Here is a 26,535-nt window from a genome sequence, read left to right as displayed (position 1 = left end):
TATTTGGAGGTTGGTGAAGAAGCTCTAAAAAATGGAGCACTGAATCGTAGCTGAAATATGCCATCTTCATCTGATTAGGGACTAAAGGGCCATTTACACGGGACGATTATCGTTTAGAATTGTTCAAATTCCAACGGTGACGCAGGAATAGTCGATAGTCGTCCCATGTAAATGCACGCAGCGACTGCACGATGAGCCGTTCAGTGTAAACAGCAGTGATTCGCTTCTGAACGACTGTCTGTTGAACCCCTAATGACAGGGCCTATTTTGGGCTTAAGGACGCAACAATTTTTCGGGGATTTTCATCTCCACTATTCAAAAGCCATAACTTTATTTTTTTGTCGATACGGCCCATATGAGGGCTTGTTTTTTACGTGGTGAAATATAGTTTTATTGATACCATTTTTGAGTGCATATAATGTATTGTAAAACTTTTTTATTTTTTTGAGAGCCGAGAGAGAAAACACATCAATTCTGCCACTGTTTTTTTTTTCAAAGCATTAGGGCTTATTCACAGGAGCGTATATCGGCCGCTGTTTTCACGGCCAGCCGATATACGCTACCATCTGAGCTGTTCTCTCCCTTACTGGCTCTCTCCTCCCCTCCGGCTGTTTGCAATTGGAGGGGGCAGGGGCGGAGCTAAGCTCCCATTGCTGGCTGTGGACCCCTCCCATTGCAAACAGCTGAAGGGGAGTAGAGAGGCAGAGAGCCGGTAAAGGGGAGGACAGCTCAGATGGTAGCATATATTGGCCGGCCATTAAAATGGCAGCCGATATACGCTCCTGTGAATAAGCCCTTAGGGCTCCTGCACACTTGTGTTCTTCTTGCGTTTTTTTTTAACGTGGTATCGCTGCGTTTTTTTCACGTGATTGTCAATGGGACTTTCTAAAGTTAAAAATGCACAAAAATTGCAAAGCACCAACTTGCAATGCGTTTTTAACATTAGAAAGTCCCATTGACAATCGCATGAAAAAAACGCAGCGATATTGCGTGTGCAGGAGCCCTTAATCATACAGCATAAGGCCTCATGTCCACGGGGAAAATCAGGCCCGCTACGGATTCTACATGGAGAATCCGTAGCGGGTCCCTCCTGCCCCGCGCACATGAGGGCTGAAAATAGGAATTTAAAAGAATTTACCCATCCGGAGCGGGCGGGGAAGGTCTTCTCTTCCTCACGGCCGGATCTTCTTTTTCCGCCGAGCCGAAGCAAGAAAGATCCGGCCGTGAGGAAGAGAAGACCTTCCCCGCCCGCTCCGGATGGGTAAATTCTTTTAAATTCCTATTTTAGGTCTCCCGCGGATCCGGACGGCTTCCATAGGCTTCAATAGAAGCCCGCGGGAGACCCGCACGAAAATGGAGCATGGTCCAGATTTTTCCATGCTCCATTTTTTTAAAAATCCCTTTTATTGACCATCCGCGGGTATTTATCTACCCGCGGGTGGTCAATGCATCCCTATGGGATGCGGATCCGTGTGCGGGTGATCTGCTGCGGATCCTAAATCATATTTTTCCCGTGGACATGAGGCCTAAATGTCACAATAGCTTTTTTCTGTGGGTCGGTATGTTTTTTTTATACTACTTTATGTTTTGTTTTCTTACACTGTTTATGTCCCTGTAGGGGACTTGATGCAAAATAGTGGTGATCGCTATGACAAAGCATTGCAGGACTTATGTATTGCAATGCCTTATCGCTTGTAATAGTGATCATAGGCAATGGCAAAGCAGGACACCTGTATCTGTTGCAACCCGTCGGCCCTCTGCAATTACATGCCCTTTGACTGTGAACCCTGCGAAATATAAAAAAAAAAAAATTGTACTGCGCATTAATGACGGCGAGCATCCATGGTCATCCACAATACAGATTTTGCAGGTACGTGGGATCGCCGTCCGGGGTCACAGTCGGATTCTGCTACAGGTTCCCACATGAGGAATCTGGCTCTCCCATGTGCAGCCGGCCTTAGAAAGACGAAAAACCTATTTCTTTAATTTACAGGGCCTAGTCAGAGCTAGTACATATTCCTCTGGAACACATCTGCAAAGCTGCAACCTGGTCTTCCAGTTCAGTTCATGAAATGTTACAAGTTGTATATCCACTCCTCAGAGGGTCTGACCTTTGGAAAAAAAAAGTACTAGAGCAGGCAGTTGTCTCTTAATCCCTCCCTATTTGCTGCTTCTTAAATGCCATTGGACATCCAAGAAAGACTAGAACAAGCTTGTCATCTTTATAATCATTTTTGTTTTCTAGCATATACATGGTTTTCTATTATTTGCTGCCTTTTATATGTGTGGATTGGCTGTCTAGTTGTGCTAATTATGCAATTAATCACTGTATTTAATTATTGCTGCTTAACATGTTTTCTACTCTGAGTGCAGGTCAAGTGTGGTAACGTTTCACCTAAAGGCCCTTTTAGACACAACGATTTTCACTCAAAAAATTTCTGGTAAACTTTAATCTATTCTGCTTAAGTTCAAAATACCAAACCAAAGAAGTGACACACAGACTACTCAACTTCACTGCCATGCATGATATATTCATGTCAATTTACTAGATAGTTGGTTTGTCAGCACTTTTGTAAACATTAGGTAATCAGCATTTTTATACTGTACATACCATACATTTCCTGTGCCACCTAGAAAATATGCGTAGCATCCACCTTCAGCCCTAAATGTAAGCTGTTTTTGGTAACCTAAAGATAAAAAAATGATTACAGTGAAACAAAAGAATTCATTCCAGCACACTTTTCAAAACTTTCTCTAACAAGAATTGGTTAAAATAAATTGTTTGAAAGAGTAGTAAATCAAGGACAATTTGCAAAGAAAACTGAACTGGTGGCATTTGTAAGACAAGTTAGTATCAGGGCTTATTTAGACGACTGTATATCGGCTCGGTTTTCACGCCGAGCCGATATACGGTGTCCTCATCTGCATGGGGGGAAGGATGGAAGAGCCAGGAGCGGGAACTGAGCTCCCGTCTCCTCTCTGCCCCTTGCCACTATTTGCAATAGGAGGGGGCAAGATGGGGGCGGAGCTAAGTCCCGGCGCTTAGCTCTGCCCCCGTCCTGCCCCTCCCATTGCAAATAGTGGCGAGGGGCGGGGAAGGGGCGGGAGCTCAGTTCGTGCTCCTGGCTCTTCCATCCTCCCCCCCCCTGCAGACAAGGACACCGTATATCGGCGTGAAAACCGAGCCGATATACAGTCGTCTAAATAAGCCCTTAATTTGTTTTAAAGAGAACTGGATAACTCTAATTTCATAAATACTTCTATTGCTAAAATAACAATTCTGGGCCATCTTTTGCCAGTCCTCTGCATTGTTCCATCCTTACTTCCTTGAAATGTGTAAATAAATTGACAACTGGAAATAACCTCTGCCTTGGCAATAGGGTGGGTCCCAAAGGGACACTGTCAGCACTGATTGAAAACTGTAAGTAAAGCCACATGAGACAACAGTGCTGTTGCACTTGGCCTCTGTGGTTTTTCAGTTTATTGTAAAAGAGCTGTATGATTTTGCTGGACCACATAGCCATTGATAATGATTCTTTGTAACGATTGCACAGGTCAATCAATGTTTATCTGCAAAATTAAGCGGCCATGTAAAACTAATTTAAACACTATAGCAATCACATTCAACCAAGGTTTAGCCCGTATAGCCGCTGCATCAGTGCAGTCTTATGTAGTCTTAGGGTGCGGGCAGACGAGCGCATAAACGGCGCGTTTTTGCGACCAAACGTATATACGTGACCATCTGAGGCAATGGTTTCGAATGTATTCGTTCACATGGGCGATTTTACGGCACGTAAAAACGGCAATTCGAAAAAAAACGGAACATATGCGACCGAAATACGCGCCAACGCATATTCGATCGCCGAAAAGACCGTTTGCAAAGTAGGAACAAACGAAAATACGCTTTCTAGCTCTGGTCGTGATCGGTGAAAAACGATCGCTCGGGCGATTATACGTTGCGCTCGTGCGAACGTAAATACGCCTACGCTCGTCTGCCCGCACCCTCACTTTCAGAATGTGTAGGGACACATCCCACTGACAAGGGGAATCGTAATTACTAATTGTCAATTTATGCATAGATTCCCAGAAAGAATAACGGATAAATGGCAATTACTATACACCATCATATTTGATTCATGCCACTCACCTTTAATTAATGATTGTAGAGCCTTATCTTTTTTTTCGGGTGTCAGCTCTTGTATGCTCTCAAGATACTCCAGTGTGTAAACATATCTAGAAAACTTTGCTATGTTCTGTTCTGCACATGCATCAGGCAAATAGAAGAGATTATCCAACCTAGCAACAATATTGGCCATGACATCACCTGGGAAAACATGTTATAAATTACTTACTCATAGAAAGCCATTATATACTCTAGTGTTATATTTTCCTTTAAGAGGAACTTTCCAGGTAGGATATTTATCGCTGAAGATTACTCACCTTGTATGATGAGGTGTGCACGTTCAGAGCCGGGTACTAGTCTCTCTGGAGCATTGATATTAATAGTAATTGCCTCGCAATTGTCTTGCAAGAGTAAAGATAAAAATATTCATGATTTATTGAACTCATTTACTTAACTTGCTTATATAGCGCATACATATTCTGCAGCGATGTACAGTGATTGATATCAATTGCATAATATTACATGACTTGTCCCTCTCCACTCCCAATCTCTTGTAATGGAAATATCAGTTTTCTATTTCTTGCATGCATTCTACATTAATAAAAAATTCTACATTATAAAATATCAAACAACAATGGAAGCCTGATAGAAAAACACAAATATAAATAGAGCCTTACTGTTTATGTTATGGCAATTCCCAATGCTTCCAAATTAAAGTACAATATGTGGTTAAAGGGACTGTCTCATCACAAAAACCCCTTTAATATAGATATTGTTGTGGTTTTGGCTCCTGAGTTCTCCAGGAAGCTGCAGCCAACCAGGCCTTTTTACTACAGTGACCAGGGGCGTAGCTATAAGGGATTCAGAGGATGCGGTTGCACCCGGGCCCACGCACCTTAGGGGGCCTTTAAAGCCTCTCTTCTCCATATAGGGAGCTCAATACTATGAATAAAGAATTATAGTTGAGGGCTCTGTTACAGTTTTTGCATTGGGGGCCAGAAGCTTCAAGTTACGCCTCTGACAGTGACCATCTATTTAATACATAGATTGCTCAAGTCCACCAGAGCAAGAGCCATTCTCGAAGTAAGGGGCCACCCTCTGTGATGCCCATTTGCCATAATAGGACACGTTGACAGTTGTTAATGGAGTAATTGAATGACAAACATTGATGGCATGTTGTTAGCATATTTTATCGATGTCAGTGGAGTTCTGATGTAATACCAGACACAGAGCTTGGTCAAGATTACAGAACAAGCAAATAGTCTGACTACTGGGACGTCACTGTTCATACATAGCATCATAGCCTTATGCTATCAATATCTTTGTTTGGAAAATCAATTTTTACAGCTTCAGGGCTTAGTCAGACGGGCGTTTTTTGCCGCGATTTGCGCATGCGCATGCGTCCGGCGATTTTTTAAAACCATTGCTTCGCAATGGTATCGGACACATGAGCGCTTTTTATGCGCTCGTCCGAAAAATTATAGAACAAAAAAATCGCAGATCGCACCTATCTGCGATCTGCGATTCCTGTTCGCTTCTGTATATGCGCTCAATGGGGCCGGCGGCAGCAGCGCCGACCCCATTGAGAACATATAGAAGACAAATCATTCTTCTCTGCCACAGCTGTAACAGCTGTGGCAGAGAAGAACGATGTTTGCCCATTGAATTCAATGGAGCGGCAATACAGCCGCTCCATTGAAAGCAATGGGCTGCCGGCGTGCGCGGGGTTAATTGTCGGGAAGGGCTTAAATATATAAACCCTTCCCTGCAATTCATGCTAAAATGTGTTAAAATTAAAAAAAATTGTATACTCACCTTTCCGCTGCAGCTGGAGTCCAGCCGCGGCCGCTGTCAGTTCTCCTGAACTGCTTCTCGGCACTATTCAGCCGGCGGGGCTTTAAAATCCCCGCCTGCTGAATGATCTGCTCTGATTGGTCACAGCCTGACCAATCAGAGGCCGGTTTCACTCACACACCCATTCATGAATTCATGAATGGGTGAGTGACTGCTGCCTCTCAGCGCTGAGCCAATCAGGGGCAGGTCTGACTCACATCCATTCATGAATGGGTGTGAGTGAGGCATGCCTCTGATTGGCTCAGCGCTGAGCCAATCAGGGGGCAGGTCTGACTCACACCCCCTTCACACCCACTGCAGGACGGCTGCCCGGAGCTGCAGGCAGAAGGTGAGAATGCAATTTTTTTTTATTTTAACACATTTTAGGATGGATTGCAGGTAAGGGCTTATATATTTAAGCCCTTACCGACAATTCATCCCGGGCTCGCCCGCAGCGCATTGCTTTCAATGGAGACGGCTGTATTGCCGTCTCCATTGAATGCAATGCGCTGGACAGCTCCGGCCCGTTTCTAATGAAACGCGGCTAGGAGCAGATTTTCGGGCGATTTGCGGGCGACTTGCGCGCACCGGTCACGCGATTTGCGGATGCGCATCCGTCATGCGATCCGCAAATCGCGGCAAAAAACGCCCGTCTGACTAAGGCCTCACTGTGAATGACTCTTAGTAGAGGTTCATACTACATTTAGAGTTTATACAACGCATACTCTGGGAAATTCACCTCCATACATGTCTAACATGCCCAAAAACTTCTATTAGCCAGAAATATGTTATTACCGGTAGTATCCTATTGGCATACCTACATTAGTGAAGCATAATCAAGTACATGTTTGTTTCCCATTTGGAGCCAATAGCAGCCATATGCAGCTTTTTATGCCTAAGGGTATATAGTACACTTATAGTACGTAATGACAGTCCCAAACACAGTGAATCTAACCTTACCTATATGTAATCTATTGTGAGAAGCTACTGTATAGTTTTCATTTTATATAAATTTTTCAATGATCATCCTTGATCCTCTGCATTTGTTCCTGTTCTCATTTTTAGTTACCTGATGATTGAAGAAGGAAAGTTTTTGTCTGTTCCGCTTCATATCCTTTGGGCTGAAAAGAAACAAGAAATGTTGTATAGATTCCATTTACTTTATGTAAGCTTTCTGTACCCTATATTTTTAGTACAGAATGCTTGTTGTAAAGTGTCCTATTCCAAACTTCACAAACAGCTCCAAGTCATGTAGTAACTGGGACTCAGGGCTAGTTGTAGGAATAGGTGACCTGTGCATTTACATAGGGTACAGTCCCTTGTAATTACTGAAGGAGGCACTACTAACCCTGAAGGTGACTCTACTCACTCTGATGCTCTGGAACGACTGGAGGTTAGTCACAATCTCACACTTGCTGAACGGACATATTCTCCACTTATTGGTCAAGTTTTTTTAGGCAGCTATCTGTCAATGTTATTTGTACATTATATTACTACTTGTATATTATTTGGGTACCATATAGTACACCATAGGTAAAGGATAAGTCCCCTGGTGCAAGCAATGAGTCATGACTGACTCCTAGGGTGACATCATATAAGGGGATATCAACAAAAGATTATGCCTAGGGCACTAACCAACTTACAACTGGCCTTACTAAAAGAATTATGAATTAAAGGGGTTGTACCAGAATAGCAAGTAATCCCCTATCTACAGAATAGGGGATAACTTGCTGATCAGTGGGGGTCTCACCACCGAGACCCATGACAATCTCCAGAATGGGACTCACATGTCCCACTCTCCTGTCACTCTGGGGGTCGCTTTTAGTCCCCGCATTGATGTCACTGTGAATGGAGCACTGGCTGAGCATGCATAATCAGCTCTCTAATAATTTTAAGGGAGCTGACAGTAAGAGCCAAGCAGCACCCGTTTGTCTATCTTGGCAGTCCCATTGAAAGTGAATGGAGTGCTGACTGTGACGTCAGTGCGGGTGGGGATGCACTAACCTCACAGTGAGGGGGGTGGGGGACACAGAACTCCCATTCTTGGGATGATATGTGGATAGGGATAAGAATGACCTGTCCACTACTTACTTAGTTATTAGGAATCCAACGTAGTTGTATGAGGGCTTACAATTACTAAGAATTCAGGTCCTCTTTAAATAAAACTAGAGTTTTATATGTACAGAATATATACGCTCTGGTTAGTTTACCATACCTTCACCACAATGGTTTTCTCCACTGAATCCTTTCTGTGATCTTCTATTGCAAGAGCATCTTGGGTGCAGTCTCCCTCCACTTCTATAGACCCACTGTCAACATGAATCTTTAGTGTCTCTGAAAAGTCAAAGCAGGGTCATGTCATAATTACTAGAAAGCAAATAACATTATGAAGCACTTCATAAAAGCAAATTATTTTTCATTTCTGTTCTGGAACTAAGAGCCAGAATATCACACTTTCTGGATCATAAAATGCTGGATTAAAGGAAGCTAAGTGCGGTACTGTATACAGCTAAAAGGTAATTCACACGGTTTGTATTAAACTGTAATAGGGCTCATTAGAAGTGTATGAGGCCATTAGTATATGTCCATATGCTGTCATATTTTGACCACCTAATATGTGATGAAACAGTCCCATTGTATAAGTAACAGTAAACAAAAATATTTAATTTTTAATTGTAATAAATCTTCTCTAAAATGTAAAAATATTTAATCATTACAGTACTTGGTTTTAGGGCTGAAACATCCCAGGAGAACGTGTGTGAGTGCCCCTCACAGATGCATCTTGTCTGCTTCTTATCCTGGGCTGTAACCAGATCTTCTGATTTGGACAACAGGATGACAACCTGTTATAATGATAAAGCAAATGGAAATATATTTCAGAAGTGTAAAAAAGACAAAATATATATGGTTAACGTAACTTTATATCCTTGCTAAACTCTTAGTGAAGCTGTGAGCGTTACTCTAAGATTGACCTCTATTTTGCAGCAATAGGAACCTCCACACCTCAGAAAAGTTTTTCACAAGATTCTGAAAGGAGTTGAGGAGATTCACATAGGAATGCATAAAGGAACCATGGACACCATAGCAAAACTTGGAATATGTGATCTTGCTTAATCAACACATGAAAGGTTTATGACTACTTTGGATTCCACTTTATCCACTGTTTATTGTTTTTCTCTGCTTGGTCTGACATTCATTTTTCTAGTCTCTGTTTCCATCATCCTCAGTTATTTCTAAGTGCATCTCACTTTTGGTAGAGTAAAGATATACTCTGCATTTGTTAGGCCCAATAGTGGCTGCTATGCATTCCAAACTTTTGGCATTGTGGAGGGCTTCTCAGTAGAGATGAGCGAGCATACTCGCTAAGGACAATTGCTCGATCGAGCATTGTCCTTAGCGAGTATCTCCCCGCTCAGAAGAAAAGGTTCGTCTGCTGGCGTGGGAGACAGGTGAGTTGCAGCCATGAGCAGGAGGAGCGGGGGGGGGGGGGAAGAGAGGGAGAGAGAGATCTCCTCTCCGTTCCTCCCTGCCACTCCCCGCCCGCCGCTGGCAGCCGATTCTTTGCTTCCGAGCGGGCAGGTACTCGCTAAGGGCAATGCACGATCGAGCAATTGCCCTTAGCGAGTATGCTCGCTCATCTCTACTTCTTAGCTATGAAAAGCCAATTTATGAAATTCCTGAATAATACATCTTGTCCAATGTTGAGCAAACTGAAACAGTAGAACCCACTGAAATTCTCCTTCTTCTTTCTTTTATAAAAGAAGGAAAAAGAAAGAGAAGAAAAAAGTAGAAGGAAAGAGAAGGAAAAAGAAGATGAAGGAAAATAGAAGAAGGACAAAGAAGGAGCAAATTGAGACTTTGTAATAAACCTGTAAGCTATGGAAAGATAATGGTTTTGTGATAATGTGTGGCTAAAGTTCATAGCTACAATGGTTCATGCCTACAATGGATTATTTTTCCCTGAGGCAAGAATAGTCCAAAATTATTATTAGAACCACTTCACTGAATTGTACCTACAATGAAAATTTAATCAGCAGTTGTCAGATTTGACAGTAAAAATATTGTTGCATATAGACAGATTCCATTATAAATTCATTGGGAGCCATTGGGATCCTTAGTATAATGTATTTTGCATGGCATCACTGGCTTCCATTATAAATAGAAACCACAAAGTAGAATTTAGCGAAAGAGTGTGATCTGACATCAGTCCCACAGAGTTCTTCAGGGTGACTTGGCTTTATGTTTAATTTTATGTGGCTATGTCCAAGTACAGTATGTGGCTAAATTTTTGAGCCACTAATAAAAAGTAGTGCTGCCATAGTGTTACTGTTGATCACGTAATGAAGGAATATTTTGATAAATAATGGTAACCAGCTAGTGCCACCTACTGTCTGGTTCACAAATTTATAGAAAATCAAATAAAACAGTGTGATATGCAGTTTGTGCCAGCTTGCATAGCTGAAAACGATCTGCAGCGGTTGACTGCGACATGTAAGACTGTTCCCTTTGCCACCCGATCATCCTCCGACAACACATTCATGGGTTTCCAAATGGCCGTCATGGCAGCCAAAGACAAGTTAAGGTCTCCAGACCTGCAATTGCAGTGTTTCTATTAAGTACTGTCAGAGGCAAAAAGATAAAGACACGAGAAATAGAAAAAATTGAGCCCTGACACGCACAATGCACTACAATACATAAGTACATAAATATTGAAGTGTATTGTACAAGCAATCATATTCAGGTACCACTTGGAGACTTAAAAGAAAATGTAAAAAAAAGTTTAATAACATTTTAAAAAAATACATATAAAGCATATTAAAAGTAAAAGAAAACCTCTCCCCATTTTTTACAAAACGGAATTGGTATTGCTGTGTCTGAACTATGAAAGGGGTTATCAAGATAATAAACATTTTTCCAAAGCTGGTCACAAGACTGTAAAAAAGACAGAGGTCATATTCACCATATTCCACCGCCCCCCATTACGCATGTGCCTGGTTTCCCTTTGGTCATCATTGTCAACTGCAGCCGTGATGATATCCCCATACAGGGACATGTGACTGCTATAGTTATTCATTGACCAAAGTTAGCTGTTTATTGGCTGCAGTGGTCACATGTCCCTGGCAGTAGAGGACCAAAAACTGGCGAAGTAGGAGCAGATGGCCACTGGATGAGCTGAATATGATTTCTTTTTTTTACAGCCCTGGTGAATGACTATGAAAAAACTATTTTAATCCCCCTTTAATATATCAAGTTATTTATCTCCCATGGTGAATACTGTAAAACAAAATACAAAAAAGCATTGTTGGAAGTGTGTTTTTGGTCATCCTGACTTGCCCCAAAAAAAGGATTGAAGAAGAATCAAAAAGGTATATAAACTTCAAAATGGTGCAAATAACACCTATAGTTCATATTGCAAAATGAAATCCCTCGCAGAGTTACATCAATAAAGAAATAAGAAAGTTATGGGATTCCAAATCTGGTAACTCAAGGCTAATTTTTTTTAAACGGTAAAACATTTTAAAAAACTGCTTAGTGAATACCTTAAAAACAAGACCCAAAAACAAAGGTGTGGAATTACATTTTTTTCATTCCCTCCCACTTACATTTTTTAAAGTGTTTCAATACATCACCTGATATTTTAAACAGTACCATTAAAAAATAGTACCGTATATACCAGCGTATAAGACGACTTTTGAACCCCCCAAAATCTGCTGTGTAGTCGGGGGTCGTCTTATACGCCAGTAATACAAAAAAAAGAAAGTGTCAAAAAAAAAAAAATCATTACTCACCTCCCCCAGCGTTCTGCGGCGCTGCTGCAGGCTGTCGCTCCCTCCTGGTCCCTGGCAGAGCATTGCTTTCTGAATGCGGGGCTTGAAATCCCCACCTCCAGAAAGCTAACACTCTGATTGGCTAACACACGCCGTCAGCCAATCACAGCCATTCAATGACATCACTGAATGGCTGTGATTGGCTGAAGGCGCGCGTGTGTTAGCCAATCACAACCATTCAATGATGTCATTAAATGGCTGTGATTGGCTGAAGGCACGTGTGTTTTAGCCAATCACAGCCATTCAATGATGTCATTGAATGGCTGTGATTGACTGACGGCGTGTGTTAGCCAATCACAGTATTAGCTTTCTGGAGGCGGGGATTTCAAGCCCCGCGTCCAGAAAGCAATGCTCTGCCGGGGACCAGGAGGGAGCGACAGCTTGCAGCAGCGCCGCAGAACGCTGGGGGAGGTGAGTAATGATTTTTTATTTTTTTTTGCTCCACTGTATTCCCGGCGTATAAGGTGACAGTTGGGGGGTCGTCTTATACGCCCCGCCGCCTTATACGCCGGAATATACGGTAATTGCCTCACAAAAAGTAAGTCCTTATATGGCTTCATCGACAGAAACAAAAAAAGTTGTAACTCTGGGAAGGCAGTAATGAAAAACTCCAATAAAAAAAGGTTGTGTTGTGAAGGAATTAAGTAATCAAAATAAGTATAATTTTTCTTACCATAATACATTTCTTCACATAGCTGAAGACAACGGCCTGTACTGTAAACTTCTCTCCTTGTACGACTGAGTAGGGAACAATTAGGTCAATGAAGTAAGGCTGGAATGTGGTGAGCTCAACGTCTTTTACACTGGCAAAACCAGTCTTGCTCAAGCAGAAACCATCAGTAACCCACTTGGTGATAGTGTGTGGGGTGGTTAGATGCAGTACAGAGTGTCCATCTGAGCTGTAGAACATTAAGTGCAAAAGGAAATATCAGAGGTAGTAAGACTCACAGATAAAAATAAGACCTTAGTCTTCATTGAACTTTATGACATCAGTAAAAATTTTCTTGCACTTTTATTAATTTTAACTCTTCATATTTCACAACGCAAGCTATGCACAATGAATGACAATGAAATATAAATTTTGAGCTAACAGATCTCTATTCTCTATAACAGGCCATTCTTCCTTCAGACAAGCCCTTTCATTTTTGAGCTTGTGGTAGGCTTGTAAAACGGGTGGGAGTACCTTTTCTGCAGATAATGGACTGTCATAAATCTTTAATAAGTTGACCATATCTTTAAACTGATCATTGCTTTCCTGAGCAGCTACTCAGATACTCATTTATTTGCACCGTGTTTATTTATGTTATGTTGCACTAGATTTGGTGTTCTGGTTTGCAGGTCAGCCGGGTGACAGACCATGATGTGATACTCCTGTGCGAGTACGATTCTGTCACTGTTCATGACTGGTTAGGAGAATGGTAGTTTTCTGGGAGACAGTCATAGAAGAGGTATGGAGGACAGGCTGGGCCCAGGAAGAGCCCAGAGTTGGCTAGGAGATGGAGTGTAGTGACATTGATGTGCTGCACCAGCATGCTGATAGGAGGTGACAAAGGAGAGCCTATAAAAAGAGACGGTTAAGACCAGTGTAAAGAGGTAACTGATAGGAGCGGGCTTGTCACCATGTAGTTGGGTGCAGAGAGGAAGTTGAGCTGAGGAAGTCATGAACCAGAGTTTAGTAGTCTTGCTAATCATGGACCGGGTACATGTGTCAATGAGTTGACAGTGAGCTAATTTGTGACCATTTGTGATTAAAAGCTGACAGTGAGGTGCCTTGTGAAAAGTGGGACTACTAGTGCTCTTTGTGATCGGCATTGTGGACAGTGCTGGCTGCTGCATAAAATTACCTCTGTGTGGTCGCTCCTGGGATTCCACTGGGCATGTGGGAATAGTCAGCCTAATATGGGAACTAGTTTTGATGATGAATGATACTGTGCTCAAGCCTGGGGGGAGGCTGTAGTCATTTTCAGTGTGGGAATGGGAGGGCTCCGTGTTAGGCGGCTCAAAAAGACAGCGTAAGGCCTCATTCAGACATTTACGTGCACACAAAAACACACATTTATTTAGAAACATTGGTTCCTTATGCTGTGTTCACATGTCTGTGTTTTACAGGTGTGCAAACGCATGTACCTGCAAAACATAGGACATGCGTGCATACATAGGTCGGTGCTGCGTGTCAATATTCCTCTCGGGGAGTCCCCTTGTCACTGAACACTGTGACAGCACTGTCACAGTGTTCAGTGACAAGGGGACTCCCCATGGGGAGTAAGGAGTCCCCTGCCACAGCTGTCACAGCTGTGGCACAGGATCGCAATGTTCTTCCATTGCTATCAATGGGGCCACGACTGCTGCCGGCGTCCCCACTGAAAACAATGGTCTGCCGGCAACCCCTGCAGTGATTTTCAGGGAAGGGCTCTAAATATACGCCCTTCCCTGAAAATCATCCCTATCTGGAGAATGAGTGTTTTTTGCGTGTGTGTCTGTGCACATACTATGCGTATGTGCGCAGGCACCGCTAATTCACAAGGGAGGGAGGGGGTACATCCCACCCTGATTTAAATGGCTATTTAACCAAACGAGCTACTCGTGATTGCAGGTATGTGCAGTGTTTTGTGCATTCCCGCACGTAGATATGTGCATGTTTGCACACCTCCCATAGACGTCTACGGGCCTCTTTGGTGTGCAAATACACATAAAATAAAGCAGGTCCTATTCTTTGCACCAGCGAGAACCACTTAATTCCAGAACTTGTATATTTCGGTATTGTTGATGGGCTTGATGATCATAGTCTTCTGGGAATTCAGAGAGCATTGTATCAGGCGTGGAAACTGATTATTGAATGTTGCATGTAGACTCCCCATCGCTCTACTCAGTAAGTAGGAGATTTTGTAGCAAAGATAATAGAGGTTATATCTGTGGAAAGGGAATATATCAAAAAAGGCTTTTTGACCAAGGCTGGGCTCACACGAGTGTATGATTACCGCATGCTACTCGTGCACTGTATGCCCGTGTGATACGAGGTAACTCGCTGGCAATCAATTACATTGCCTTGTGCAGTTCCGCTCACATTTGCATGTCAGACCTGCGTAATATGTGAGCACAAAAAGAGAACACAGCCTGTTCTATTTAGTTGCATATAGATGTGCATGACAGCCTATTCTCTGTGGGCTCAAGAAAAAAAAAAAAGGTGGACTGCGCATGTGTAAGATATGCTGTCATGCGCACTACAATTTTGCCAAAGCACGAGGCAGTATCCACAGCTGTGAAACACTGCATGACCCACGCCGGCCAAACTATGATTAACTGCATTGTTTTATGTATATTATACTTATGCATGTATAAAGGTGTAGAAATTAAGGGGTAATTGCATTCAAAAATATAACTTAAAAAAAAGATCTAATTTAAAAAGCAAAAAAAGCACCTCAGCCAATCAACTATTGATGACCTATCCTGAGTATAGGCTATCAGTGTTTGCCAGAAAAGCCCTTTAATTAATCTAAAAATAAAAGTAAAAAGAAACATTTTTCCCATTTTAACATAAAAAAGAAATACATTTGTTATCACAGCATCTGTGAGTATCTATTCTATTAAAATAACTTATTATTGATCCTGCAGGATAAATGCTGTCAGGAAAAATACACAACACCAGAATTGTGCTTTGCACCACGTCTCCAAAAAAAAAAAGAAATGTATAAAAAGTTAAATGTATCCCAAAATGGTACCAATAGAAACTACAAGTCATCCTGGATTAAAAAAAAGCCTTCATCGACAAAAAAAAAAAAGCTATGGTGGTCATAGGGTGGGGACGGAACATATTTTTTTTTCTTAAAAAAGGTGTTGTATTTTTAAAAGCAGCACAACATAAAAAACTATATAAATTTAGTATTGCCATAATCGTACTGACCACAGAATAAAGTTCACATGTAATTTTTAACACACCATGTACTAAGTAAAAACAAGCCCTTCCCCTAAAATGAAAAAAATATGTTTTTTTTCCACCCCACAGAAATTTTTTTAAAAAATGTTTTCCAGTACATTAACCCCTTCCCGCTCCATGACGTACCGGTACGTCATGGGAGCCTGGTACTTCGCGCAAAATGACGTACCGCTACGTAAGTAGATCGCGGCAGGGAAAGAGTTCACAGAGGGAGCGCGGCTCCCTCTGTGTCTCCGGCCGGCTCTCGTGATGTCATCGCGAGAGCCCGGCCTGTCACCATGGCAACAGGATGCCAGACACTGGCGTCCTGTATTGCCTATGCCTATGATCGCTGTATAAGCGATAAGGCATGACAGAGCAGTAGCTCTGCCATGCCTTATGACAGCGATCATCGGTACAGTGATGTAAGTCCCTCAGAGGGACTCAAATTGTGTAAAAAAAAAAAAAAAGAAAAGAAAAATGTAAAAAAAAATGTTAAAAAACCCCCTTTTTATGCTTTTTCTAATATTAGCATAAAAAAAGGTAAAAAATAAATTAAAACCCCACATATTGGGTATTGACGCGTCCATAACGACGTGTACAACAAGTTGAACACGCTTTTGATTTTGTACAACAAAAAGCGTAAAAAAAAAGCTAAAAAACAGAGGCAAAATGCTAATTTTTAGCGTTTTGCCTCACAAAAAATGCAATAAAAGTGATCAAAAAAGCTGTACATTCCCCAAAATGGTACCAGTAAAAACTACAGCTCGTCTCGCAAAAAAAAAGCCCTTATAGAGCTCCGTACATGGAAAAATAAAAAAGTTACTTTGAATGCAACTATAGAGAAAAAAAAGATTTGCAAAAAAAAGGCTTTTTATTGCAAAAAAGTGTAAAAACCTAAAAAAAAAATCTAAGAATTTTGGTATCGTTGTAACCATACCGACCTGCAGAAAAAATTTAGTGTGTCATTTATGCTGCATGATTAACGCTGTAAAAAAAAAAAAAAATCTATGGCAGAATTGATGCATTTTCTCTCCCTGTTATCATAAAAAAAAATAATAAAAGTTTTAGGATATTGTCTATGTACCCAAAAGTGGCACTGATAACAACTACAGCTCGCCACGCAAAAAACAAGCCCTTATACGGCCGCGTCGACGGAAAAATAAAAAAGTTATGGCTTTTGAAAAATGGAGATGGAAAAATACCAAAAATCGCTTGGTCCTCAACGCCAAAATAGGCCATGACATTAAGGGGTTAAATAGTACCACTGAAAAATACAAAAAAAGCCCTCATAGCTCTGACGCTGAAAGAATAAGAAAAAAATTATAATCTTTTGAAAGTGAGGAAGAAAAAATAAAAACAAAAAAAAAAAAAAGGTTAAAACGACCACAGCTGCTTATACTTTTTATTTGTGGGGTATAAATTCAGTACATTGGAAAATGGTTTATATTATTGCTTCTAACATTCAAGAAAACCAATGAAACTAGAAATAAATGCAAATCTCAAAGCCTTAGTGTAAATGTATTAAAATGGAGGCACACTCACCTCACAGGAACTAATTCAAACAGCCAGGTGTCTGGAAAGTAACTTCTTGTAAAATATTTCGGGTCCTTTTTTACTAGAAAAGGAAAGTACAAGTGATTCCGACTTAAGAAGTTCCCGCATAAGATATTTTCCCGTCTAAGAAGTCGATTTGTCTCGGTCGTGAAAATTGTCAATAAGATCAATGTAGTTTTTTTCACACCTAAAAGGTTTGGCTTAAGACATTTTCCTGATTAAGAAGTGGCATCTTGTAGGTTCCGGGCGGAATTTTTCCCATATAAAACATTTTGGACCATTTTTTTTTACCAATGTAATCCATAATCACAGCAACACACGCATTTCTTATGGTGTTGCTATGTTTTATATTTACAGAGCCTTTGACCAATCAAGGAGCTTCCTTACCTTCTAGGTCAGGTGAACCAATGGTAGCAGAAGGTTCGGTTGGTGAGTACCTAGCCTTCTCCTAGGTCCTCAAGCTTTTGCCTGGGAGTGCTATGATTACACTAATTTAACTCTCCTCTGGCCACATCTCCTAATTAACTCTAACTAGCATCACCACCTCTTCTGTGTAGTGTTCTAAATTCTTTTATTGAACCATTCCATGTACAAAGTCCCATTTATTGTAGTGGTTTAAAGACACTTTAACCAATCAAATATTATTGTCACCTTTAATGGTAATTTTTTTGGCATTTCCCACTTTAGAATTTTATTTTATGTATTACCATTAAAAACATCTTAAGATGGACTCTGCCTAATAGGTTTTTCCTCTTAAGTTTAATCTGCTTGGTCCTCTGAAAAAAACATCTCAAGTCGGAATCCATGTATTACATTTAAAATAAAGTCATTAAACATGACTCCCTGTAAGTGAGCAGAGGACTGGAAAAAGGTGGAGCAAGCTGTCGGACAGCAAAAGATGAGAGCATGGGCTGTTTTTTATTTGACTGCATTAAGGGGGCATTATTGAGTGATGGCATTATTACTAAGGTGGGGGAGGGCATGCAGTGGCATTATGGAGTTAGGGTATTTTTACTTAAGGGGGCACGTGGGAAAATTATCAATGAGCAAAGGCATGTGGGGGCATTATTATTGTAGGAACACTAAAAGCTTGTTTCCACAGGCATATGCGTAACTATGCTCACCACTATGGAGAATAGTGCATTAACAATGTAAAAATCTTTTTTTCCCCTTACTTCTCATACTCTGCGCTGTTCCACGTGAGTTTAAAAAAAAAGCGGGAAGATAGGTCATGCCCTATCTATCTCACTTGTGGTATTAACTACAAGAAAATAGGGCAGATTCTATCTTTTCTCAGGCATAATATTAACCCCTGAGAATGGTTTTCGCAACCGCATAACGGGAGAAAATCACGCCCATCTGTTTAAGCCCTAAAGAACATTATCACTGTGAGAGGTTAAATAGGGCAAGCTGTCGAGCAAATAATGCCTAACACCAAGTGATGATCGTTTCTGTGCTGTTACCCAGGAGCGAGCATCGCTCACAGCACTGCCAGCATGGAGATATTCTCCCCCCACCTGCCTCCTTTTACTTTAAACAGACAGTTGTTCATAACTGATCGACTGCTGTTTACACTGAATGGCGCATGGTTCAGTTTTCTGCATGCACCTCTTGTTCAGTCGCTGCCTGCATTAATATGGAACGACTATTGTTCAAATTCCCGCGGGAGAGCTGGGATTCGAACAATTCTGAACAATAAGTGTCCAGTGTAAATGGCTTTAAACTGGCACTATTAGGGCACAGATGGGAATGATTTTAGTTTCAATATGTGGCCGTGAAAATCACATCCGCATAACTGGACAAAACGAAACCATTGATTTCAATGGGTGCGCTTTCACTAGCGGAACTCTCAGGTGTTAATACTACGCCTAAGAAAAGATAGGACTTGCCCCATCTTTCTCGCACATAGTTAATACTGAGGTTTAGGATTTATAGAATTACCTGTATGTGCACGTGACTTCAAATAGGTGATTTCTTCTAATAAAGGAACTGGGACACATTTCATTGGTACCTTTACCTGAGTGTTGGTTAAAATTTGTAGATTGCTTTTCTGTAAAAGAAAAGGAAATATAGATATGTTAATATTAGATAACTGATTTTATACCAAGTCAATCATCAAACAGTGCTTTTATTTCTCAATTTATTCATATTCAAACTTCTATTCCTATTTTTATTCTAAAATATGCATTTTTTGGCATTAGTGCCATTGAGTTCATAAAAATACAAAAAAAGTAAAATGTATGTGCATTTTCCATTGTAAAAAAATATTTTTTTTTACCGATAGCAAAAAGATACAGAAATACAGTCTGAAAGTAATATTTAGTAATTTACCTGAAACAAGCTGTAAACGTCTAAGCGGCCATCAGCTTCAGCTCTCATATTCCCAGGGCACTGGTGTACATCGGGCTCCACTGTTAGATATGTGTATTTATTATTATCAACCGTGTACCTCAATTGTTTAGTCTGAAAAGAAGACCAGAATCAAAATTGATATCTACGGTAATTTATCAAAACTGCATGCAACATCTGAAAGGGTAGCTGCACAAAGGATGGAAATGTTCTCATAAATCTGCCTGCAAATTTTACCAAAAATCTGCGGTGAATATGCAATAGAATCTGCAAGCTACACATGCGCATTTTGCTGCAGATTTGCAGTGAATTTCACCCCTCTGCATTGACAGGAGTGGAACTCTGTAGTAGAAACTAATGAGCTGCATGTTTAAAACTCTGCACCATAGGTCAACTTCATACAGAAATGTTCCACTGCATTTTAATGAGAATTGTGAAAATGTTATTCTCTTGAACTTTACTGTAATCTACTGTAGCAGAGGTGTAGCTAGCAGGAAGGCAGGGGGTGGCAGCTCGGGGTCCACTTCCATGGTGCCAGTGCCCCAGAAAATACCACTCCCAACTCTATTGCCATAGCATTTTGTGTTTTGTAGGCTGCTTCTATCCTGCATCCTATAGAGAGCTAGGAGAACAGTGATATCGCTGCATTGCCCCACCTGCATTAGGCCAGATGAGAATGCATTCTGCGCTCGTCAGGGTTAGGCGAGTATAAGTTTTATTTGATTTGGGGGGAGGGGCATAAGTTACTATTTGGGGATACTCAGGGAATATTTGTTTTTAGGGAGCTCACAGCAGGAATTAATACTTTTTAGGATGCACTTTTACCAAATCATTTTTACCATCAGCGGGACATACATGAGACATTATTACTTTTTAGGGGGCATTATTTATTTCTTTAGTGCATTCAGAGGCATTATTACTTTCTAAGAGCAACAATGAGGCACTATTACTTTGTAGTATGCACAGTGATGGACATTATTACTATGTGGGAGCATAAAAAGGGCATTATTACCATGGAGAATCACAGAGGGGGCACTATTATTGTGTGGGGCACTAAGAGGAGCACTATTATTTTGTGATACACTGACTGAAAAGATCACAATTACTTAGTGGAGTAAAAAGGATTGCACTATTACTATTTAGGCTACAACAGATGACAATAGTATTGTATTGGTACAATATTACCATCTGGGACACAATATGGGGCATTATCAGTCCGGTACCATTATTTCTGGAACATTATTTTCAGGGGTTCTTTCTGTATGGAAATATTTTCTTAGAGATAATTATACTTCTGACAACATTATTTCTGAAGCACAATATTTTGGGACACTATTGCAATACAGCAAGCATACAAACAGGGGCAGATTGGGCAGCAACATGTGCAAAATTAAAAAGAGCAGCAGGATGGATAGTTTGTGTAGGGTACAAAAAATGTTCGTTGAGTGCTGGAGTGAGGAGCCGAAGATGTCTGTGTTGCAAAATTTCCAAAGACAAGGCATGGCTGGAAGTCGTCATTATGGTGGTCTGGGCTGGATAGAAATGATGGGAAAAGTGACCAACATCAGTCAGATAGAATATCACCTGTGAGTCCCTAGACTTTAGGTAATCAATTGCATATGTAACAAAGTTTAACCTGACTACAATAACTTAGGCTGCTTTCACATCTGGGTGGGGAGTTCCATTCTCCTGCTCCATTATAGAGGCAGGAAAGGGGAATTCCCTGGCTGAACAGATCCGTCTTATGATGGAACTGAACAGCACCAAATGGACCCCATTGACTCTAATGGGGTCTGTTCAGTTTCCGTTCAGCTGACTTTGGCATATATTCAATCCGTTCAGCTGACCGTCATTTTACAGAACAAAAAAGTTCTGCATGCAGGACTTTTTCTTCTGGTATTCTATGTCAGATTTGTGTTGGAGCTTCCAGCGCAGGTGTGAAAGCAGCGTAATTGTGACAATTTATCTTATTTAAGCCATTAAAAAGCTATTGTTGTCTTAACATGCCAAAGCCATTGTAAAGAGATTAAAAAGGCAAACAAACTGTGATACAAAGTTATAAACACATTAAACGTAAAGCTAAAAACTTTGTTAGTATCTATATACAGTGTGCTTGTATACTGTTATTAGGATGTGCCTCTGCATCTGCAAACATGCATTATCTGGGTTAGAAGCCCACTTGGGGTTTTGATGTTCTTCCCATGCTGAACCTCAAGCTATGTGCTGCAGAGTTCCCATTTGTAAATCTGGACTGAAAAAAAACCTTATTATTCTTGCTCTGTGTTCAGCTATCCTTACAGACCACAATGAATACATTGTGAAATTAATCTACCTGGGGTTTAACTTAGACCTCTGTTTTGATACTACTTACCCCCCAAATCTGTGTTCTAGTTATATAAGTGTTCATGGCCATTAGCCAGAGAAACCACTGCTATTTGTTTATGAGGTGGTAGCAACAGTTCTCAAATTCACATCCACTCTATCTTTTCAATGCAGCTATTGAATTTTAATTATTACTTTGTGTGGGCACAAAAAGGAGACTATTGCTGTGTGGAGGCACAAAGGTGGGTACTACTAATGTGTGTCTCACTCTTCAGTGAGTAACACTTTTACTATGTGGGACCTAAAAAGAGGCAATATTACTGTTTGAGAGTACTTCCACTGTTTGTGGGAGACAAAAGAGAGTACTATTACTGTGTGGGACATGAAGTTGGGTTTTATTACTATCTCGGACACTATTATATCTGGAGATCTGGAGTACTATGAATGGTGAGTTTATATAAAAGTTGGGAAAAGTTGAGGATGTGCTGGAGAAACAAGGAGGCAAAGATGTATGTGTGTTAAATTTTGTAGAGATAAGAGTTGTGGCGTGAAGTAAAAACATCACCTGTAAGTTATGGGATGTAACAGTATTCTGTATTCACACCAGTTCCATGCAATATTGTAACATCCTACTAACAAAATCTTTGAATTATGAAGTTCATGACCATTGGATGGACACAATAGGATAGGGATCTCATGACAGAGCATTACAAAATAATATTTTATTTTGAAACCTGCTTATCTCATGGCACACACAACTGCTAAGAGGAAATGTAAAGATAGACACATCTATATTTTAATTGTATTTTTTTTAGGGGGGGGGGGCATGCATCATGACAAACCCTAGCATTGCCAGTGCAGCCCTCACATCCATGAAACAGTTTGCAGGATGGGAGGCGGTGGCAAAATTTGTCCAGGGAATCAAAGGGCTCTAGTTATACCTCTGCTGGCCAACTAGGATGCTATTGTTGCCCATATGTTCCCAATTCTAGTTTTTGTGATTTATTTTTGAAGAGCTCTCTGCCCTTACAGCTTCTTATCTCTGCATTCAGACACAGGCAAGCACAGACAGAGAATTCAAGACTCAGTCACACTGGTGTTAAGCCTGTATTCTGGCTTTCAATCTGTCTCTTCAATTTTTGGAGCAGAGAGACAGAATTGAATAGTTCCATTTTTTGTCCCATTGATTTCAATATTTGTTGTTCTTTTTTTTTTAATGAAAAACAAATAGAAAACCTTCCGTTTGCTTCCGTTCCGTTACCTTGCTAGAAAAAGGAAACAAGTTTATGGAAAAACAGTAAAATGAGAATTAACTCAGTCTTACCAAATCAATTAGCAGATAATGGTCATCATGAGGCTTTTCAAGCAAGTATCCTTTATCTACAGAGCGCACAGAGCACAAGGATCCAGGATCTGCTGTAACTTCCAGGTCCACAGTCTCCCCAGGTCGGACTTGTTCTTCAGAAAAGCTAAGTTTCATCTATTCGTATAAAGCAGGGGTGTCAAACTAATTTTCACTGAGGCCCACATCAGCCTTATGTTTGCCTTAATATTGTAAGACTGTATAGTAAGGGCTTGTTCACACATGTGTATTTGCACAGCATGTTGTGTGCGCAATATTTTCCCACATAAGACACAGTGAATAAAACCCCTTAATTTCAGTTGGTTTGTTCACAAGTGTATTTTTTCACACAATATGCGAATGCATAAAAAAATACGCTGCATGACCTATTTTGGTGAATATTGCACACCCCAACAGGCCATTGAAGTGAATGGGCTGGCACAAGTATGCAGTGAATACGCGTATTTATGGCGTATTTGTGCAGCATTTCAAGGGCCTGACTGTATTCTTCTTGCGTAATAAATATGCAATGTATTTGCATACACAAAAAGACACCAGAGCAGCCATAAAAAACACGGGCACAAGGGCATTTGGGCCACGTAAATACACAGCTTATTTGTGCAAACAAAAATGCCCTTTCGTTTGTGTGAACGAGCCATAATAGACCTCAACAGTGGCCCCAGTAGCAATAGGGTCTTCTAAAGTGAACCCAGTAGTAATAATGACCCCCATAGTGGCCCCTGTAGTAACAGTGCCCAGTGAATACTTAAGACTGTTTTTACTATTTACTTTTATGCTGATATACAAATACCGGAAGTTAGAGGACCAAAGCCTGAGACTGGCTAAGGCCTCCCTCACACAGGTGCTTTTTACAGCGATTAGTGCAGCGTTTTCAGCGCTGCGCTATTCATGGTATAATGCTCCCATTGTTTTCAATGGAGCTTCTCAGACAGCCGCTCTATTGCGACGCTTTCCAGCATCGTGGTTTTCGAGCGGAGTCTGTTCTATTTTTGACGTTTAGCGCCCCTCATCAATGATGAGGTATGCTAAACTCTGCTGTCGGATGCAGGGAGCTGCAGGCAAAAGTTAAAGTAAAATTGCGTCGCTTTGCCGAATGTCTGTGTGAGGGAGGCCTTAGGGTGCTTTTAGATGAGCCGATTTATTGTTTGAATGAGCGAACAATGTCCAAGTTCACCCATTCGCTCATGCAGCCTGTTCACCCATTCGATCGTGCAGATACTTTGTTGGCTTGTGCAAGTGAGAAATTGATCAGTCGTTCACACTCGCTGTGTATGTGAATGAAAATGCCTGAATGAGCGCTGTTTTAACAAAATGATAAGTCAATGAGCCAATGATGATTTTTATCCCTGTATAAAATGAACAACGAGCGAAGAGCGAATGATTATCATTCAGTTCTTGACGTGCATTTAGACTGAATGATTATCGTTCAGTTTTGCTAGTTTGAATGATAATCGTTCCATCTAGGAACAACCTAAGGCCCCCTTCACATGGCGTATGTGCTTTTGCACATGCTTCAGCGTCATGTATTTGCGATATGTATTAGGCTTTTCTGCATGCGTATTGGCGTATTTTACTGTACTTTTTGCTCACTTGGGGACTGTTCAGACAAACACGCTCCAATTTAAATGGCTATTTAGCCAAGTGCGTTCCAGATTATAAGTGCTCAACAATACAGACTCTAAAGCCTTAGTAATACTGTATTCATATGCTGGCATTTGCAGGAACAAGTACAGTTATGGTTTCACATCTGTGCTCGTGGTTCCTATTTCCTGTTCTGTTCAGGGGGGCAGGAACGGGAAATTCCCGTAGCCGAACACCTCCGTCTTAGGACGGAACCAAACAGTGCCGAACGGTTCCCATTGACTGTAGTGGGGTCTGTTTGCTTTCCGCCCAGCTGCCCGGCTTGTAGCCAGAGGAAAAAGTGCTGCACGCAGAGCTATTTTTTGGGGGAAGATTTTTTTTGCCAGATCTGCGATGAAACCTCAAGCTCTAAAGGAGATGTGAAACCCTCCATATTGTGTAGCTAAACAGTTAGGTTGCTTAGACAGTCTCTGATGTGCCCTCAATGGATGTTTAGTGGGTGGTGCCGATAACAGACCTGGTGGCCATTGGAAGTTGAAAATCACCAGGTCACTGTGCTAGGTGGAACATGTGCGCCGGATGAATAAATGAGGGATTACATCATGCACTACAGGGTGGTGCTTTTGGTATATAAGGCAGAGTATGATATGCACATAGGCTGTTGTGTTGCCGCACAGGTGGAGTGAGCAGCAAGTACAAGTGGCTAGCTTAAGAGCAACTGTAGTGTTTTGCAAGGATCCTCACTTAAGCCCCATTTACACAGGATGAATGCAAACGATGCCCGACACTTGTCCCTGCATGTACTCGCTCCCATGCAGTTGCACAGGAGCAAGTATCATTAGCTCACAGTGGGGCGGCTGGAGGAGATTTCACTCCGCGCTTTCCCCCACCCCTCTCCATTCACTTAACACAGCTGCCATTCAGTACTCCATGGCTGCTGAATGATCATCTTTCAGGATTTTATGCAGCCTAATCGATGAGCGATAATCCTGAACAATGAGTGTAAACAGCAGTCGTTTAGTACTGAACGCACTGTGTTAAGTGAATGGAGAGGGGATGGGAGAGCGAGGAGTGAAATCTCCTCCTGCCATCCCGGCCCCCTGCTGGCCACTCTGTCAGAGCCAACAATACTCGCTCCTGTGCAGCAGCACGGGAGCGAAGACACACAGGACCGAGTGTTGGGACCGACATTTTGTCCTATGTAAATGGGGCTTAAGACAATAAGTAAATGTTCTTTATAAGCTTCTTACCTTCTTCTGTACACAAGGTGAGACATTGTAATTTGTAACTCTCACAATTGTCTCTCCATTGGGCAGAACAGAGAAAACAATAAGACTGAATGAAGGGAAGAACTCTTCATCAATATGGAAATTTAGAGGGAATGAGCCATGCAGATCTAAAAATGAGAAAAATGAAAATAAATCAACTGGTCAATCAATCAATCAGACATACATCAGGGCTGTCTCCTTATTCCCCTGTCCCTATTGAAATAGACATGCATGATTGGTTGTCCCATGCAAGCCAATATATAGAGGAATCAGACAGGGCAGCTTTCTGCTAAGTGAACATCTGGCCAACGTTTATCTCAAGTCTACAATCAGTGTCAGTCCTTCAGTATACTGAGGCAGCCTGAAGCTTCATTCCAAAGTACCATAGGCCGTGTTAT

At 41.3% G+C, this 26,535-nt stretch overlaps 1 protein-coding gene across 1 annotated transcript in view; it reads right to left on the bottom strand.

Annotated features, from left to right (window-relative positions):
* The window catches only part of LOC136626666 (alpha-2-macroglobulin-like), a 109,400-nt gene that overhangs the window by 31,226 nt on the left and 51,639 nt on the right, over positions 1 to 26,535 (bottom strand). The window contains exons 14-25 of the mRNA XM_066601684.1: positions 26,120 to 26,265; positions 23,250 to 23,405; positions 19,586 to 19,717; positions 19,196 to 19,304; positions 17,243 to 17,315; positions 12,458 to 12,683; positions 8,679 to 8,799; positions 8,172 to 8,290; positions 7,026 to 7,077; positions 4,441 to 4,524; positions 4,148 to 4,324; positions 2,612 to 2,687 (exon numbers count right to left, since the gene is read on the bottom strand). Of these exons, the coding sequence (XP_066457781.1) occupies positions 2,612 to 2,687; positions 4,148 to 4,324; positions 4,441 to 4,524; positions 7,026 to 7,077; positions 8,172 to 8,290; positions 8,679 to 8,799; positions 12,458 to 12,683; positions 17,243 to 17,315; positions 19,196 to 19,304; positions 19,586 to 19,717; positions 23,250 to 23,405; positions 26,120 to 26,265 (1,471 nt within the window). The remainder of the gene's footprint in view (positions 1 to 2,611; positions 2,688 to 4,147; positions 4,325 to 4,440; positions 4,525 to 7,025; positions 7,078 to 8,171; positions 8,291 to 8,678; positions 8,800 to 12,457; positions 12,684 to 17,242; positions 17,316 to 19,195; positions 19,305 to 19,585; positions 19,718 to 23,249; positions 23,406 to 26,119; positions 26,266 to 26,535) is intronic.

This window comes from Eleutherodactylus coqui, chromosome 4, assembly GCF_035609145.1.
Source record: "Eleutherodactylus coqui strain aEleCoq1 chromosome 4, aEleCoq1.hap1, whole genome shotgun sequence".
NCBI classification, from domain to species: Eukaryota; Metazoa; Chordata; class Amphibia; order Anura; family Eleutherodactylidae; genus Eleutherodactylus; species Eleutherodactylus coqui.
The sequence above is the reverse complement of the archived record's forward strand: the minus strand, read 5'-3'. Positions and strand labels throughout refer to the sequence as shown.